Source organism: Zalophus californianus, chromosome 7, assembly GCF_009762305.2.
Source record: "Zalophus californianus isolate mZalCal1 chromosome 7, mZalCal1.pri.v2, whole genome shotgun sequence".
In the NCBI taxonomy this organism is placed as follows: Eukaryota; Metazoa; Chordata; class Mammalia; order Carnivora; family Otariidae; genus Zalophus; species Zalophus californianus.
In genome coordinates, this window is record NC_045601.1 from 29,819,474 (window position 1) to 29,837,976 (window position 18,503).

General features: G+C 37.7%; 1 protein-coding gene across 2 annotated transcripts in view; it reads left to right on the plus strand.

The window, feature by feature from the left end:
* The window catches only part of HBS1L (HBS1 like translational GTPase), an 86,406-nt gene extending 67,903 nt beyond the window's left edge, over positions 1-18,503 (plus strand). The window contains exons 13-18 of one of the 2 annotated variants that reach the window (XM_027601352.2): positions 2,282-2,386; positions 6,152-6,242; positions 6,636-6,744; positions 13,854-13,954; positions 16,601-16,745; positions 17,843-18,503. In XM_027601352.2, the coding sequence (XP_027457153.1) occupies positions 2,282-2,386; positions 6,152-6,242; positions 6,636-6,744; positions 13,854-13,954; positions 16,601-16,745; positions 17,843-17,854 (563 nt within the window). In that variant the 3' untranslated portion in view covers positions 17,855-18,503. The remainder of the gene's footprint in view (positions 1-2,281; positions 2,387-6,151; positions 6,243-6,635; positions 6,745-13,853; positions 13,955-16,600; positions 16,746-17,842) is intronic. The other variant, XM_027601353.2, reaches the window with a different exon arrangement.

Consider the following 18,503-nt stretch of genomic DNA (forward strand, 5'->3'; position numbering starts at 1 on the left):
GAAAGGAAACTCTGTCTGGTACCGGAGGGCAAACTGTATGCAAAGAAAGAAAAACTTAGGAGGCCGTGCTGGAGAAGGTGTTGTATTAAATCCCTAAGGGTACATCCAATTTAATGTGTACAAGACCCTCTTTAAAAAACTATAAAATGGAAATGGAATGAAGATCTTAATAAATAAAAGGGTATAACATATATGTTGGAGTAATCAGTACAGTATAGATGTCAGTGGTCTCCCAAATCAACATTATCATTGAGCAAGCAGTGCAGAGTGGGTTCAGAACTGAGCAGCAATAAATCGGCACCTGATGGGCTCACCCATGCACGTATCCTGTGGTGCCCCTCTGTGTTCTCTGTATCCTGTCATTGCATTGTTTGTGTGGCATTATAATTGTTTCTGTACCTTTTATTTAACTTAAGATTGTGAAGTCCTTAAGGGCGAGTACTGTCTCTTCTATGTCTTTATCTGCAGGACCTAGCTCAGTGCCTGGCACGTAGTACATGCTTAATAAATGCTTAATAAATGGATGAATGAAGATGCTTCCCAAAAAATCATTCAGTGAAATTGAAATGAATCATCACTATTATTAGCTTCCCAATTCTAGTAGTAGAAGAAATATGGTAATGCTTTTTAAAATGCCTGTTACCTATTTAAAATACAAAAATAATGCTTTGATTAACAGTATTTGCTGACTCTGCTTTTTCACCTTCTGTTCTCTCTCTCCTCGGCTGCTTCCTGGCTTCTGCTTACACTCCTCCCCGTCAGCATTGACTTTGGCAACCAAAGGGTCATTTGGTAACCTCAAATTTGGTAACCTCAGATGACCCTTTGGTTGCCAAAGTCAATACACATTTTTCAGTTCTGTCTTACTTCCACCTTACTTGAATTTGGCATTGCTTCTGAGACTGGTAGCCATATCCACCTTGAAACTTTTCTCCCTTGGTTTCTGTGACCCACCTTCTACTACTGTCCTATTTCTCTGACTTCTCTGTCTTCTTTGCGGGCTCCTCTTTTTCTGTCTCCTAACTGGTGTTCTGTTGCTTCAGTCTTTTTCTCAGTCTGCGTGCTGTTTTCAGACAGACATCCATGGCTCATCTACCTCCTGTGTCTTGATGCTTCCCAAATCTGTATCTCCAGCTCAGGCCTGTTCTCACTCTCTGGATACATGTGCTAACTACTGCTGGACATCTCCACAGGGAGTGTGCTCCCGGGGTCCCATTCTCATGGAATTTGATGTGATTGGTGTCCCCTGGAATGCATCTCCTCCCACCTGTATGTCTTGTAGACACTTCACATTCACCAAGCCTAAACGGCTCTTGTTCCTTAATTTCCTATCTCACATTTAATGCACCATCATCTTAGACTTCTCCCTTTTTGCCATTATCTGTCATCTACCTTATCACCCAAATATCTACTTTATTCCCAAATTCTTGAGTTTACTTCCTGTCTGCAGTGTGTGCATTTCAGTCCACCTCCCCTCCTCTCTGACACAGAAATACCATCATGTCACTTCTCTGTTCAGTATTCTTTACTGGTTTCCTATTCTTTAACTGAGGATGAAATTCCCACTCTGACCATGATTTATGAGGCCCCTTTATCATTTGTCCCTTCCTAACCCTGTTGCCCTCATGTCTTGCCTTTTCCTCCTTACTCCATGTGGTCCCATAAACATGTCATATAAATGACACATTGGTCTTAGCACATCTCACATGCAGTTATGACTCTGCGCCTTTGCACAAACAGTATCCTGGGTCAGCAGTGTTTTCCTTCTTCCCACTACACATATACACAAGTGCCTGGTAAACCCCTGTTCTTTCTCCTTCTGAGTGCCCAGCTAAAGTGTAGTCATTTCCCCTCATCATGGATTCTTTGGTGTACCTTTTTCTATTTTCATTGTACACTCTAAATAATATTTGTCTCTGGACAGTATAATTGTTTTTGTCTTTCTCTTCACTGGAGTGAACCCCTTTACGGGTAGGGGCTTACGTTTCATCTTTTTATCCCTAGAGGTTAACACATGACTTGGTACTTAGTAAGCACTCAGTAAATATTTGAAAAAGGAATAAATTTCAGTTTTTATAACATGAATATTGTTATAAGAAAGTCTAGAGTGGAATGCAGTACGCTATGTTTAGTAGATATGTTAAAAATTGTGAAAAATCACTGCTTAATGTGCATTGCACTACTAGTTTTATGTAACTCCTGGGGAACTAATTGTAGCTGACAGCAGTGATCCTCAGATAACATTGCTATATGAATTGTAAGACTTGGGCATGTTTTGCAGATCAAGGATCTGGATTTTGTGTAACTGGTAAAATTGAAGCTGGTTATATCCAGACCGGTGACCGACTACTAGCAATGCCTCCTAATGAAACTTGTACTGCAAAAGGTATTCCTCTGCAAGATTCTTTTGCTAAAATCCTTTAAGTTGAGACAGCAGATTTTTAAAAGTAGTTTAGTTATTAACTCCTGAGTAAATAACCTCTTAGTGAAATTGTAACTGACTGTCAAAGTGATACTAACTGTTGAAGATAAAAATGTGAAAACATTAAACGATTTTTTTCTGTTGTGACTGTGTGTATATAAATGTACATAGAACATTCTAACTGTGGTAGCATTTCTTCTTTTTATTTTTTCTGACACTGATTCTAAAAGCTTGGTTAGGATTTAACCAGATGTATAGACACCTGACAGATACATTTAAAATAGTATGCATAGCAGAAATTAAATCTGGCCCCATCCTGGCACTAAACAGTCAACAACAAAGCAGACTGCTTGCTCTACTGTGTTGTTTTGAAATATGTATTTCAGAATTACTATAAGTTAACAGCTTTGATCGTGTTTATACCAAAAAAGTTTTTTGCACAAAGACCTAAGAAAATAAGATGCAAATGCAGAGAATCCTAATGTTGAAAAGAGAAATTGAGCTAATGTGCCACAATTACTGCTTTCCCACCTGGAATATATGGCCTTTCATAATGACCAATGACTATTTCTCTCTTCGAATCCTTTGACCTTGCAAGTGTATGTGTTACCCTTTCCTAATTCTGCTTAAAAGTTTATAATTCTGTACTTATCTTAATCTAGCTTCCAACTAAGCCTCCAACTTCAACATAAAATTGATGATGTTTTATACTATAGAGTAATAATTTGTAACAGTTCTAAGCTAAAGTATACTGAGAATATAAAAAAGTTTTAGATGTCGGTACTTTTCCTCTGTAACTCTTTTTGTTTTTTAAATATTATTTAGAGAGAGAGAGAGAGAGAATGAGTGGGAGTGGCAGAGGGAAAGGGAAAGAGAATCCCAAGCTGACTCCCTGCTGAGCATGGAGCCCAGTGCAGGTCTCGATCTCACGATCTCGCGATCTCACGACCTCACGACCCTGAGATCACAATCTGAGCTGAAACCGAGTCAGGTGCTTACCCGACTGAGCCACCCAGGTGCCCCTCCTCTGTTACTCTTATTTATAGTTTATATCCAGATTTGTACCTGACTGGTTTATAAGTTTGAATGTACATTTTGTTTGAATTAATTTGCTTACTTTAAAAGCTGATTTCTTAAAGATTATAAGAAATTAATGAATATCTGTTTAGGTAACAGTTTAAACTAAATTTAAAGATGAATAAGGGAATGAAAGCCAAAGTTACTTCCATTTTAACTTTTTTTCTTTCTTGCCGGCCTAGGGATTATGAAAATTCTGTTTAGATAAAAAGCAATGCCCGTGTTTGTTTGTTTTTGTTTTTTTAAGATTTATTTTAGAGCACGAGAGCATGAGCAGGAGGAGGGGCAGAGGGAGAGAGAATCTCAAGCAGACTCCTCACTGAGTGCATAGCCCCACAGGAGGCTTGATCTCACAACTGTGAGATCACGACCTGAGTCGAAACCAAGAGTCAGATGCTCAGCTGACTGAGGCACCCGGGCGCCCCAGTAATGTGCTTTTCATAAAAGAATCATTTTCCATTGACCTGTTGTTTGCAAGTTCAGATCTCTGCTTTTGTTTTTTAAAGTGATCAAGAGCTACAACACTTTTGAAATCCTAATTTATTTGTATGTTAATGAGCTTTCTTGAGAATAGGAATTTTTAAAATAATCAGTAGACATGAATTAAAACCATGATCCTAAAATTATCATGGACCTTACAGATTGGCTGTTTTGTAACCTCCAAGATCATAATTTACCTCTGGAAGTACTACATTCTTTTCCTCTCTCCGTCCTGTCCTTTCCCCACCAGAAAAACTCTAACCATTTATCTTTAATCTTAAGGGGAAGCTGTATCAGAAGCACCTGAGATCATACCCAACTCCTTGACAGCCACTCTTGTAACCCATCTTGGAGGTTCTCAGTCCTCAATTTCTAACTCTTGCTTTTGCTTGATTTACTTGATTTTTCAGTGCACCTTTCTATCTCAACAATTCTGTCACTAACCAGTAGTATCCTAAAAGAGAGAAGTAACTAAATCTGCTACCAACAAATGGAAATTGTAAATTAAGTTTTCATTTTATTAACATATCACGTTCATGGATTGTTATAAAAGAACTTCTTTGTGTGATGTCTGTCCAATGAAGAAGGTCCTTAAGAAGATGAATATCATATATAGGACAGTGTAACATGTTTGGAGGGAGAAAATCAGATGATAGATTGCCTCTAAAAAATTTTATATTGCAATTGAACTTCTAGTATGAAAGCTCTTGAGAATCTTAAGCTAAAGGCAATCTCTGTTGTATGTAAGTAGCTAGGCCCTGTCTTCAGACAATGTTCCACATTTCAGAGCAAAAATCAGATATGGTCACTTTAAGTTTACATTTTAAAACTAAATTTAATTAGTTGAAAATTTAAGAAACATTTCTTAATATCATAATTGTTATATTTTTTGGAGTCAAGAACCTCTCTGATGCTTTGGTGAAGGTTATGGCCCCTTTTAGATTAATGCAGATGTGTACATACATAAAATTTGAAAAAGAACTGTAGGTTGTCTCAGAGCTCTTAAAGTTGTCCTTGAACTCATAAAAAGTCTAAAACAAACTTGTTTGAGAATTTCCTAAGAGTGGGGCACCTGGGTGGCTCAGTTGTTAGGCGTCTGCCTTCGGCTCAGGTCATGGTCTCAGGGTCTTGGGATCGAGCCCCACATCAGGCTCCCTGCTCAGCAGGAAGCCTGCTTCTCCCTCTCCCACTCCCCCTGCTTGTGTTTCCTCTCTCGCTGTGTCTCTCTCTGTCAAATAAATAAATAAAATCTTCAAAAAAATAAAAAGTTTCTTAAGAGTATGCTACATGGGAAAAGTACTTTGAGAAAGATATGGATGAGTTATAATTTACTAAAAACATTTCAATCCAGAACTATTTCACAGTGGTTGGCCTATGTACTGTCTTCGTCAAAGTTCTAGTGGAAAGGAACTTACCCTGTTAATTGCCCCTTAGAATCAGAAAATCTCAGAAAATATGAGATACCTTTTAAAAGCTTTTGAATAAGGGAGCTGAGTAATGCCCTTTGTAATTGTTCTCCAGGATTATCCCTAGGTAATAAAGGTATATAGCAACACCTGGGACCATTTTTTAAGTTAAATTTCCTACACTTTTCATGTAATTAGTTATCATTGTTCATCTCTCTGGGAAGCATTTCTTTTGAGCCAGGAATAGGGAAGGGGCATGTGAAGAACACCATCTGACTGAGCACTGATGCCCTAAGGGTTACTCACAGAATTCAGGTGACTGTTTAGGTGGTTGTTTAAAAACAAAATTCAAGAGAATAAAATACTACTGGACACCTTCCTTAGTCCCATGTTTTGTCTTATCAAGTCATTTGAACTGCATTGTTATGCATGCAGCTGTTAATATAAGTGAACTATTTGAATGGGGTGTATTCAATGAATATACTGGTTGTATAAATGAGTTTTAAAATTTTGATTAATTAAGCTGAAATGGGCCTTTTTTGGACAATTGTAGTCACTTTATGTTTAGGGTGGTGTTCTAGAAGAGTCAAGTCTAGAGGAAGTGTGTTTTCCTCAACGCTCACAGTTACACTTCTCATTCTCAATCCATTCATATTGAAAATGATGAGTAGTGACTGATGAGGCATAAATCAGCCAAACTCTCTTGGTTGTTATGGTTTGATATTGAGGTGTTTCACTGTATGCTTTGGTTCTTACTCATTTCCAGGAATCACTCTGCACGATGAACCCGTCGACTGGGCGGCAGCAGGTGATCATGTTAGTCTTACGTTGGTTGGGATGGATATCATCAAGATCAAGTGAGTGAGAAAATGAGTTTAAGCGACCATTGTTTTGGATATAGGACCTCAAAACATAGATTTTGCTATTCACTCGCTAAACTGAAAGAATGAATATAATTTCGAATTTTATTTGGCCAAAAATAGGCACTTGTAGAAGCAAAACCTATTTAAAACTGAAATTAATACATATCAGCACATGTACTTGACATGTCCTTTGAATGAAAGCTATAATGTATAAAAATGGTGTAAGGTTAATAGTGGTATAAAGCTATGCTTTAACCCAAAAGGGAGTATTTAGAAAAACTCCCCAATTTACTTGATTGTTTCTTTGTAAACGGTTTTGGAGGTACTGCTAATTGAATATCTCCAACTACCTTCTCTCTCTCTCTCTTTTGTTTTGTTTTGTTGCAGTGTTGGCTGCATATTTTGTGGCCCCAAAGAACCCATTAAAGCTTGCACTCGTTTCAGAGCACGAATCCTCATCTTTAATATTGAAATTCCTATCACTAAAGGATTTCCTGTAAGTTTTGAAATGTTTGTTATTGTCACTTCAAAGTAAACTTCAAAGTAACTTCATCCTAAAAAGTAGTAACTTACTTTACAAGTGAGAATGCTGTAGTTATTTTCAACTAACATCTTAATATTCTGATCTCACTGATTTAAGGAATTCTTAATCTCAGGAAAAAAACTGAGGGTTGCTGGAGTGGTGGGGGGTGGGAGGAATGGGGTGGCTGGGTGATGGACATTGGGGAGGGTATGTGCTATGGTGAGTGCTGTGAATTGTATAAGACTGTTGAATCATAGACCTGTACCTCTGAAACAAATAATACATTATATGTTAAAAAAAAAAAGAAGATAGCAGGAAGGGAAAAATGAAGGGGGTGAAATCGGAGGGGGAGACTCAAACCATGAGAGACTGTGGACTCTGAGAAACAAACTAAGGGTTCTAGAGGGGAGGGGGGTGGGGGATGGGTTAGCCTGGTGATGGGTATTAAAGAGGGCATGTTCTGCATGGAGCACTGGGTGTTATATGCAAACAATGAATCATGGAACACTACATCAAAAACTAATGATGTCATGTATGGTGATTAACATAACATAATAAAAAGAAATCTTAATATTCTAATCCAGAAAAACATGACATTGGACTTTGAAAGTCATTTTTATTTTTTTATTTTGGTCATTGAGCCTGGGGATTTTTTCAAAGAGACATTAAGAAGAACTATTATAATCAATAGGATACAAACTAATGGTAGTAGTCAAACTCATCTAGGCAAAATGGTAGATTTTTTTTATTGTGTTTTAGAGGTTATCTGACTAATCTCAGATTGTGTCTTTCTGTTCTTGCTTTAATATGCTTATTTATAGTGCTTTCCTATCATAAAAGTGATACATTATCATATAAAACTTTGGAAACAAAAGATAAGAATATTCTATAATTACGTAATACATAACTATCTCTACACTTTACATTTTAATGATTTTTTACGTGTGCATGTTTGGTATTTATGAGTATATTCTAGGGATGCTTGCCATAGAATTAACTTTAATTGGGCTGAAGCAATACATTCAAACCCTGCAAGCTGTGAGGTTAGTTTGGTAGATTATTATTTCCCAGCATCATTTGAACATACACATTTATGGGAAGGAGGGGGATTTTATACTGTAATGTTACTTAGCCAGAAGACATACTACTTGTGAATTGCATGAATTCCTTCTCTTATGTGTAATTTTTTTTCAGATGTTTGGGGGCCATACTCTGCTTATAGTTTAATACTTTGTTTTTGCCGCTTAACAGATGACGTTTTCCCCATTAGGCTTTTCTTTTCTTGATCAGCCTATATAGTACAAATTTGCACGACAAAAAATGTTTCTCAGTGGAAGTAAATAGCTTGCCTGTGAAAATACAGACAGGTTGTTTTCATCATTTGATGCGTTATTGCAATAAAAAGTAAGAAAATAATAGTAATTGACCTTTAAACTTAATTTAGTTAGTGATAGTGTTTTAGAGGTTGGGAATAAATTTATTTAGCTCATTTAAATTCATTTTATACTTATACACCTTTATTTGAGATAACCATGTGCTTTGATTATAATCCTTTATAATTATTTCTATGTAAATTTAATCAGATAAAAATTATAAGATACTGTTGAAGTATTTTAGTTTTATAATTCATATTCCATTTCCCCCACATGCTAAAAAAGGAGTGAAAGTTTCTCTCCCCAAAAAAATGGTTATAGTTGAAAATATTTAATTTTTAAATATCTAGAATTCATGTTTGATAAGCAAGAAACTACAGCTAATTTGCTATGAATGAATGGCCCTCGTTCTTAGAAAGCAGTATGTCCAGTGCGGAGAAGCTGGAGAGGTTGGTTACTGCGTGTTTTTACTCATGCAGCAATAATTTTTTTGCCATTGGAGATGCAGAGAGGTCAAGAGGTCAGTAGTTACTTTCAATAGTAATACTGTCTTCCTGTCTACTGTAGTTTCTTAGAAATACGTATGAATTGAAAGTTTGTCAGTGCTGCTTTTTATGCAATTCCACCCGCGTATATTGATTCACGAAGACCCGGATGAAATTTGTTTCAGAAAAAACAGTTGTGTTTTGTCGTTTACCTGTTGTGGGACGAAACCTTCAGTTTTTGTTTGTTTTGTTTTTAAACCAAGAAAAGCCTCCCTAAGCAATTAAAAATTACTATTTAGGGACTATTTTTTTTTTAAGATTTTATTTATTTATTTGACAGAGAGAGAGACAGTGAGAGAGGGAACACAGGCAGGGGGACAGGGAGAAGGAGAAGCAGGCTTCCCGCTGAGCAGGGAGCCCGATGTGGGGCTCGATCCCAGGACCCTGGGGTCATGACCGGAGCCAAAGGCAGACGCTTAATGACTGAGCCACCCAGGCGCCCCAGGGACTAATATCTTGACACTACAGAAATATGTAGTGTCTACAGAAATATGTGTCTCTTGGTTTATATGGTAAACTCGATTTAAGAAGGAAAAAATAGAAGAATGGGTTAGACTTTACATTCCTGCATTTTTTTATTGTGGTAAAATATTTTGTGACATAAAATTTACTATTTTAATGATTCTTAAGTGTCCAGGTCAGTGGCATTAAGTACACTCACATTGTGGGGCCATCAACACCATCTATCTCCAGAGCTTTTTCCTGATCCCCTACTGGAGCTCTGTACCCATTAAACAATAGCTCCCTATTACCCCTTCCCCTTTTCCCCTGGTAACCACTATTCTGTTTTCTCTATGAGTTTGCATATTCCAGGTGCTTCCTATAAGTGGAATCATACAATTTTGTCCTTTTGGGTCCTACTTACTTCACTTAGCATAACGTAATGTTGTCAGAGTTCATCAGTGTTGTAGCATGTATCAGAATTTCATTTCTTTTTAAGGTTGAATGCTGTTCCTTTGTATGTGTACACCACCTGTTTATCCATTCATCTGTTGGTGGACGTTTGGATTGTTTCCATCTTTGGGCCGTTGAACATTGGCATACAAGTATCTATTGGAGCCCCCAAGTTCCATTCTTTTGGGTGTATACCTAGGAGTGGAATTGTTGGATCATATGGTCATTCCGTGTTGAACTTTTTGTGGAACCACCAAACTGTTTTCTAGAGTAGCTGCACCAGTTTGTGTTCCTGCCAGCACTGCACAGCAGTTCTGATTTCTCCACTTCCTCATCAACACTTGTTAGTGTTGGGGGAGGTGATTTTTGTTGTGTGTTTATAATAGGCAAACTCGGCGTGAAATGGTATCTCATTGTGCTTTTGATTTGCACTTCCCTAATAGCTAGTGATGTTGAGCATCTTTTCACTTCTTTATATATTCTGGGTATTAATCCCTTGTCGGATACATGATTTGCAGATATTTTCTTCATTCTGTGGGTTGTCTTCTTGATCTTTTAATAGTGCTGTTTGATGTACAGAAGTTTTTAATTTTGATGAGGTCCTCTCATCATTACCAGATTCCACATCAAGGACACTTCCCCCTCTATTTTCTTCTATGAGTTTCATAGTTTTAGTTCTTTTGTTTGGATCTTTGATCCATTTTGAGTTAATTTTTTGTACATGGGTAAAGTAAGGCTTCATCTTCATTCTTTTGCATGTGGATATCCAGTTTTCCCAGCACCATTTGTTGTGAAGACTGTCCTTTCTCTTTTGAGTGGTCTTGGCATCCTTGTTGCAAACTAATTGACCTTATATGCATTAATAATTTTATAATAAGTGTTACCTGGAGGTGTAAGGAAAATAATAATTTGGCTTATTTTGCCACCTAACATTATGTGGCTCATTATAGTTTATAATTTTATTTTCACAACTGCATATGAAGTAGAGTCCCAACCCTTATCTGAAACTCTTCAAGCTGGTGTGTTTCAGAATGCAGAAATATTCAGATAATAGAAAGGTGATGTGGTGCATGTATGTTACGTAAAACCCCTGACAGAGAGTGGGGCAACACCCTGTAATCAAACATACTAATCATTCTGTACCACAGCCTATTAATATTAATGCTAAGTGAAAAAACTAAGGACTGTAAATTGCCTTACTTCAAGTGCTGTTTTACTACTTAAATAGGTTTATAGCAGAATTAGGAAAAACTTAGGTTTCCAATCTTTTGACTTTTGGAATTGCAGATAAGATTGTGCACTTGCATTAGTGTTGTCTGCACTTAAGGATGAGGAATAGGAGACTTGGGGGTGGTGACTATCTGGACAAGAAGTGATTAAGCCAGGACTCATACTCAGTACTTTCCACTTTGAAATTGAGTACTTTCTTTTCCTTTTCCATTATGCTGTAGACTGCTTTGAATTATAGGTGACTTTGGTTATATATAATATGAATTAAATGTTAATATATAATTACTTTCCACTTAATTTGCATGTAGATTTTTTTCACACGTGTGTTCCACAAGGGTTTTTTGTTTTTTGTTTTTGAGCTACTACCTGTAAGATGTTGTGGAGATAAAAAACAAATAAAACTTACTCCATACTGGCACATCCACTTCATTGGATGGAACCTACACATAGCTCACAAATAGGGTAGGAAACCTAACTAGGTTCATGTGCCTCTATTCTTTCAAATTTGGAAAGCCGTGGATGGGAGACCAGTACCAATTTCTTAGTCACACCCGAGCCAAGTAATGGACTTCTGCTTATTTACCTGTTTGTTGCAAAAGAAATGTTTCTTAGATCTGTAGACCTACATTTATGTTATACATTGGTCTGTATTTGACCCCTGAATCCTTTGGACGCACAAATGTGACTTTACCATGCATTATGGAAGGTTTTTTTCCCCCTAAGAGTTGGTCGTTAGATTTTTCTGGAATGTTTCCAGTTTATAATGATTAAATGCCATTGATAAAAACAACAAAAACAATACAAACCAAAAACAAAAAACAAAACCCAAAAACCAAAAACCAAAAACTAATTTGCCTTTGCAGAGTAATGGAGGTTCAGTTGTGCCTTAAAAAGACAAAGGAACACCACCTGACTGATTTCCTCCATATGTTTTAGGTGTTCTTATTCCTCCATTCTTTTATTTATTTCACAAGTACTTACTGAGCGCTGATTAAGTATCTGGCACGGTGTACATAGTTCTTAGTCTTACAGAGCTTATATTTACATGGGATGGCAGACACTTAAAACAGCAGTTACGGGGCGCCTGGGTGGCTCAGTTGGTTAAGCGACTGCCTTCGGCTCAGGTCATGATCCTGGAGTCCCGGGATCGAGTCCCACATCATCGGGCTCCCTGCTCAGCAGGGAGTCTGCTTCTCCCTCTGACCCTCTTCTCTCTCGTGCTCTTTATCTCTCATTCTCTCTCTCAGATAAATAAATAAAAATCTTAAAAAAAAACCAGCAGTTACAATAAAGGTGAGATGTTATGGTGTGGGATTATGGAACACAGAGGAAGGGATCTAGCTCAGACTGGGGGTTCAGGCTTCTTGTAAGAAGTGATGCTTTACTCTAAGAGAGGTAGAGTAGGATGAGTAAGAATTAACCAAATGCAGCTGATGTGTTCTGGCCAGAAGCATAAGATGTGTAAAAGCCTAAAGGTTAGAAAGGACTTGGTTCATGTAGGGAGTGGAAGCTCTGTGTGTCTGGAGCAGAGAATGCGAGAGGGATGGGGAGAGATGAGGCTGGAGAAGTAAGTGACAGGTTGAGAAGAGCCTTGGTGCCTTGTAGTGGAATTAAAGACTGTGGTTTTAAAAAAGCAAGGATATACCATTAAATCTGTCTTTTAGAAAATCAGTCTGGTAGACATAGGAAGAATGGGTGGGAGGGGACAAGAGTGGTGGCAGAGAGGTCAGGAAGGAGCCTGCATTTTAACTCGGGTAAGAGAGGATGGTCCTGGACTGAGGACAGCATTGTTCTGGAGAGCGAAGTAGACAGAATTAACCAAGTGCCGATTGAAAGACTTGGTTTTTAGAAAGTTACAGAGTCCAGGATTGTGCATCCACAAATCCCCTGGTATTTCTATTTTCTGAATGTACAAACTGTTTCAGCCAGGAAATTTCATAGTAGAGGTGTTAGTGTTATTCTTCAAGCAAACAGCATAAAATGGTATTTCAAACGAGTGAAACTTTAGCTTTGCCACTTCCTTAGTATTTGGTCTTCCCACTATACCCTACCGTAGACATGTTGCACTCAGTGCTTATTATTTGCATGAGAATAGCCAGTCTGACTCAGATTCCAGTTGACCTCAGCATATAATTCACCTCTGAAATATGTCACCATGGCCACATTAAGTTACTTAGACTTTTTTTTTTTTTAAGGTTTTATTTATTTGACAGAGAGAGTACACAAGCAGGGGGAGTGGGAGAGGGAGAAGCAGGCTCCCCACCGAGCAGGGAGCTGGATGCGGGGTTCGATCCTAGGGCCCTGGGATCATGACCTGAGCCGAAGGCAGATGCTTAACAACTGAGCCACCCAGGTGCCCCTTACTTAGCTTTTTTGATATGAAACTTCCTTACACATAAAACATGAACAGTAATGGCGAATATCTATGGTCATCAGTTAACTAAATATTTACCTTGTGCTAGGCACCACTTCAAAATAACATCATCTGATTTTCCTCAGTGGTAAGGAACCTGAGGCTGGAGGTGTTGAGGGTAAAGGGCTTTTCAAGGACTTGCCCCAAACCATACATCTGGAAAGTGTAGAGTCAGGCCTGGCTTCAAAGCCTGTCTACACTCTCACAGAATCTCTTATTCTCATTATCCAACAATGAATACATTAAGTACTGCTGAATATGACATGATCCACCTTCCCTCATTTTTATGATAGAGCAATTCGCATCTCTTGAGCATCCCTTCTCCTGGGCACTGTCTCTGATCCTGTTCAGTTCTCTTCACAGTCCTGTAAGGAAGGTTGTGTGATCTACTAAGGTTCACACAGTAAGGTGGTGGAGGAGAAACTTGAACTGGCTCCGTGACCTTTTTCCCTTAGTAAAATAGAGAACACCCTGATGAGAGTGTGGGACTTAGAGGAAGCAGCTGGAGACCCTGGAAGGTCCAGGCAGGAGTGCCGGCTGTAAAAATGTGATGAAATGTGACTGTCAAAATAAAAGGCCACAGATGTATGGTAAAGTATTTTTTGACGTGGCAGTTTTTTGTTTTAGGTGCTGTTACACTACCAGACTGTCAGTGAACCTGCTGTTATTAAACGACTGATTAGTGTCTTAAACAAAAGCACAGGTGAAGTCACAAAGAAGAAGCCAAAGTGAGTAAAATGCACAAATAGTGAACACAAGCAATTTAGCAGATTTTTTATTTACTGATAATTCATTTTGGTAATATTTGTTTGTGATAAGTAAAGTCTATTTTTACTTGGGCCAGAAATCTTTCTTTTTCTTTTCAAAAACTAGATTAAAAGAAACACAAAACACATGGTTGAAGCTCCTGTCTAGGTGTGAATGCTAGATACAATTTCTGTTGCGGGTGGTGGCAGTCAGGTGTGAACTGTGTATAAAAATGGAAGTATAAATATACATGTATATATATATCAAGCCCTAGATGCTGATGATGTAAAAATAAAGGGCACTTAAAAAAAATCAGTTCTACATTTTAAAGAATGAATTTGAATTATGCCTAGCCACTAGTTCCACATTCCAGCTGAGTGATCCTCTTAACTATCTTGTCACCCCCTTAATGAGAATCATTCTTTATGCTAAGAACACTCCAGGAAGAGAGTGAATTACATAGTACTGTGTAGCTTCTAGAAATTATTTTCTTTCTGCTCAGAATCCACTTGGAGCTTTAAGCTGAGGTGATCACCACCATGTTGTTTCCCTCTGATTACCATTAATATCCAGGCCTAAATGTGGACAGTTTCCTTTGGTTGGGACAAGGTTGGGATTTTTCAGAAGGAAGTGCTACTTCCTGAGAAACTTAAGTTTCTTACCTTACTTCAATAAAGGCTGACCACAGTTTGGCTTGGCTGCTTCAGCTTTGGGGTTTTCCTCACTTCAGTCCTATGGGGAATCCCACCCAAAATCCCCTTTTTTCGGTCTTTGGGTGTTCCTCCTCATTTGTGCCTGTGTAAGAGGGCAGAGGTGGTTAGTGGATTAATAGGTCCGCTGCGAGTAGGAGAGAGGGTCTTCACACTTCTCTGAACCCATGCCTGTTTCTCCATTAGTTAGGAAGAAAGGGCTACTTAATGTCTCTCTGAAAGATAGTTCTTTAATAGTTCTTTTTATTTTATTTTTTAGATAAGTTTTAAGAACTTAGTGAACTATGGTTGACATACAGTGTTCTATTAATTTCAGGTGTGCAGCATAGTGACTCAACAGTTCTGTGCATTTTTCAGTGTAGTCACTGATAGTTCTTCATTTTTAACCTGAGTCTTTAGCTTCTGGCATGAGTGTGGCGTGGCATCATGTTCTGAGAACTATAACTAATGGCTAACATTTCTTGAGGACCACTGTTTCCTACACCGCTTTCACATGATTTATATTCTCAGCAACCCTATGAAACACATGCTATTTTCCCCATTTTTCAGATAAGGAAACTGAGGTGTAGAGAGGTTATATAACATGTGCAGGTTCACAGAGCTAGCAAGGGGCAGTCAGGATTTTAACCTAGTCCGTTGGTTCACATGCATTATATTATTTTTGGCAGGAGCCAGGTTATTGGACCCGCACAAGTGATTTGGAGAATTCTCAATCTAGAATTGACTCATCATATCTAATCTTGAATTTTCCCCTCCCTGCTTCTGCTACAAAGTCCTTTGCTCAGTGATGCTAGGTTTTAATATATTCTCATATTAATTTTCCCTGGCCCCTTATTTGTAGCTTTTCTCTTATTTTACACCAACACCATTTGGTCTCTCTCCTTCATTTCCACTTCAGGTATACTGTAGACTCAATTGCTTTATGTGGAATGGAATCCAGCTTTCTAAAAACAAAATTAAGTGCAAATAATGAATATATTAGATGCTCTCCTTTCTTAGGAGTGGGACTTTGGACTGAAATTGTCCAAAACCAGTAGTTGGAAATTTTGGAATACTTTTTTAGAAACTTGTTTGGCTTATTCTAATCTGTCTGTCCCTGAACTAATTTTTCAGAAGGAGAGTCTATAATTGCTATCTTCTATCCTTCTGGAGCACATCAAAATTAAATTAGAGAACCTATCAAAGTGCCCCCTTTTGGGTTCTAGTCTTTCAGTAAGTTTAGATGAGTGCATGCACTAGGATTTTGGTGTATGTATTTGTATGAACTGCTTACAGTCAGGCTCATGTACCCCGTTCCCCCCACCCCCACCTTCATTTCCTACAAACATCATATTGTGGAAAAATCTTAAGTGATTTTATTCTGAACCCCTGTTAGAGAATCACTATTCCTGTGTGTGAGAGAGAGGAGGGAGGGAAAGAGAGAAATTTAGAGTAGTCTTTTGGCACTAGGAGATTGTCCTAGATAACTTCTAACACATAATCCACCAGTTAGAATTTTACATTGTAGCCCTCTTTTAAAATGAAAATTCTTTACTTTCCTTATTAATTGAACCTCTCAACTGCATGAGGAAGAAAGGGAAGGCTTTGTTGGAGGTTCCTTGAGCATTTTAGGTTATAAGGTCCTTTAAGAGTTGTATTTGGAAGACTGGTTTAAAAAATACATATATACATACATATATATAAAATGAACCAGTTACTATTTCTTCTATCTAGAATCATTCCTCTCATTTCTTTCAGCTAACCCAGAAAAATACAAAGGCATATATTTTCATTTTAAAAAGACTTTTTTTTTTTCTTTTTAAGTTTTTGAAGGTTGATTTGTTGATCGAATGTGAAGTATTTATTTTTCAGTCTCTTACTGCGTTTATTCACCTGTATGGGCTATCCCTGTTCCCCATCCACCTTTTGTTTTGCTAGGCTGTTGACTAAAGGCCAGAGTGCCTTGGTGGAGCTGCAGACACAGCGCCCAGTGGCTCTGGAGCTGTACAGAGACTTTAAAGAGCTGGGGAGGTTCATGCTGCGCTACAGCGGATCCACGATCGCGGGGGGCGTGGTCACGGAGGTACTGTGAAGGGTGTTGCTTGTGTGTCCATGTGTCTTGTCTTTACTGCTTTGTAAGAATAATTCCTGAGGGCTTGTGCCTTAAGGGGAACACAGTTACAGTACTCGAACAAGATTTTAAAATTTATATTAACATTTCTTTTAAATGATGGCAAGAAAATATTTGGTTTTAGAACTTTTCATAGTGAGACTTCTGAACGGTCCTCGCCACTAAAAATGTTTCTCAGAATTAAAGTAAGTTCGTTGAAAAATAGGTTTGTAAGTAAGCAATCCTTACATTATGCGAACACAGTCTTTAAGAGTCAAAGGAATTGGGGGAGGTGATTCCATTTACTAGAAGAGCCCACATTACTTTTGTTTTTTTTTTTTAATAACTGGTTCTCCATGCATTTGAAATGATCCACTCAGAAAGTTCAACTAATGTTTCTGAAAAGGACCTGTTGTATAATGTAAGGTGCAGTTGAGTTTTGGCGAAAATAGCCAGAGGCAAACCAGCAAACTTCAGTAATTTAAATGTTCTTCCACATAATCACTATTAATATAAATCTTAGAAATATTCTATTTTTAATGAATACTTCATATGATTGTTTTCTGCATACAAATTATTCAATTCATTTAATGGGATGTCTACTTTGAACGTAGAGCTTTATGTTGCATCAAAATTCAGTTATGCATGCATCCTGCCAGAAGGCTGTGGTGCTCAGCTGCCTACTGATTCCTAGCAGCACAAGTACATTTCTCCTTCAGTTCATTTGCCTGTAAAAACAGGGTAATAGAACCTACCTCCCACAGTTGTGAAGTGAAAGGCTCTCACAAAGCACTTGGCACAGTAATTGGCATTCTGTGGTTGTTACCTAATGCACAGTCTGCCAAGGCATTCTTTCTGAAAGAGCATTCTAGAAATAAGATACAGTTTCTTGTGGAAAATAATGGAGAGATTGTAGTAAATCTCAGAAATAGCATGACTGGGGAAGGGGAAAAGTAGCAGGAAAAAAAAGTTTCATCTTGACATAATGATTATATTGCTGCCATTTTCCTTTTGTTTTTTTTAAAATGTGACTTTAAATTATAGCACCTTTTCTTTTTTTTCTTTTACAGATAAAAGAATGATGAGCCAGAATTTCTACCATGTTTCCAAACGCAATGAAATAGCTAACCTCTGTTTTTAAAGAATCCAGTTGTTCAGTTAAAGGAACAATGTGCAATTGGTTATTTTTTTAAATGAGAGAGAAACTTAAAATGATATAATCAGCTGCAAAGAAGTATTAATCATCACCCCTGCAAAAATTTCAAGTTGCCAAATGGCAAAGAAAGGCTAATATTACACTTTCACTTAAAAAACCGGCTTTCCCTTTGAAATGTTAGTGAATGGATTGACTTTGCTGAGGTTTATGGAAACTATCAGAAATATGTATTAGAAGACATTCAGTCATCATGAAATAAACTCTACTTCCAGCCAAACCACAAAATGTTTACAGTGTTCAACTCTACTGCACACATTTTAAGGAAAAGTAACTAAATTGGGTTGTTGAGGCAGTTAATATTCAACCTGAGCAATTTTTTTTTTTTTTTTTTAGTTAACTAAGAAAAGATTTCCTGAAGGTTATAGGAAAGGTATTTTGTGTTGAGCATAAGAATATTCTTCCTCCAGCAAATGAACTTTTGAAAGCTTAATTTGGAATTAGTGGAAACTGTCCGTTTGGTAACCAAGATATTATTTAAGGTGTAAAGCCAGCTAATAAAATGCCTTAGTTTGAGC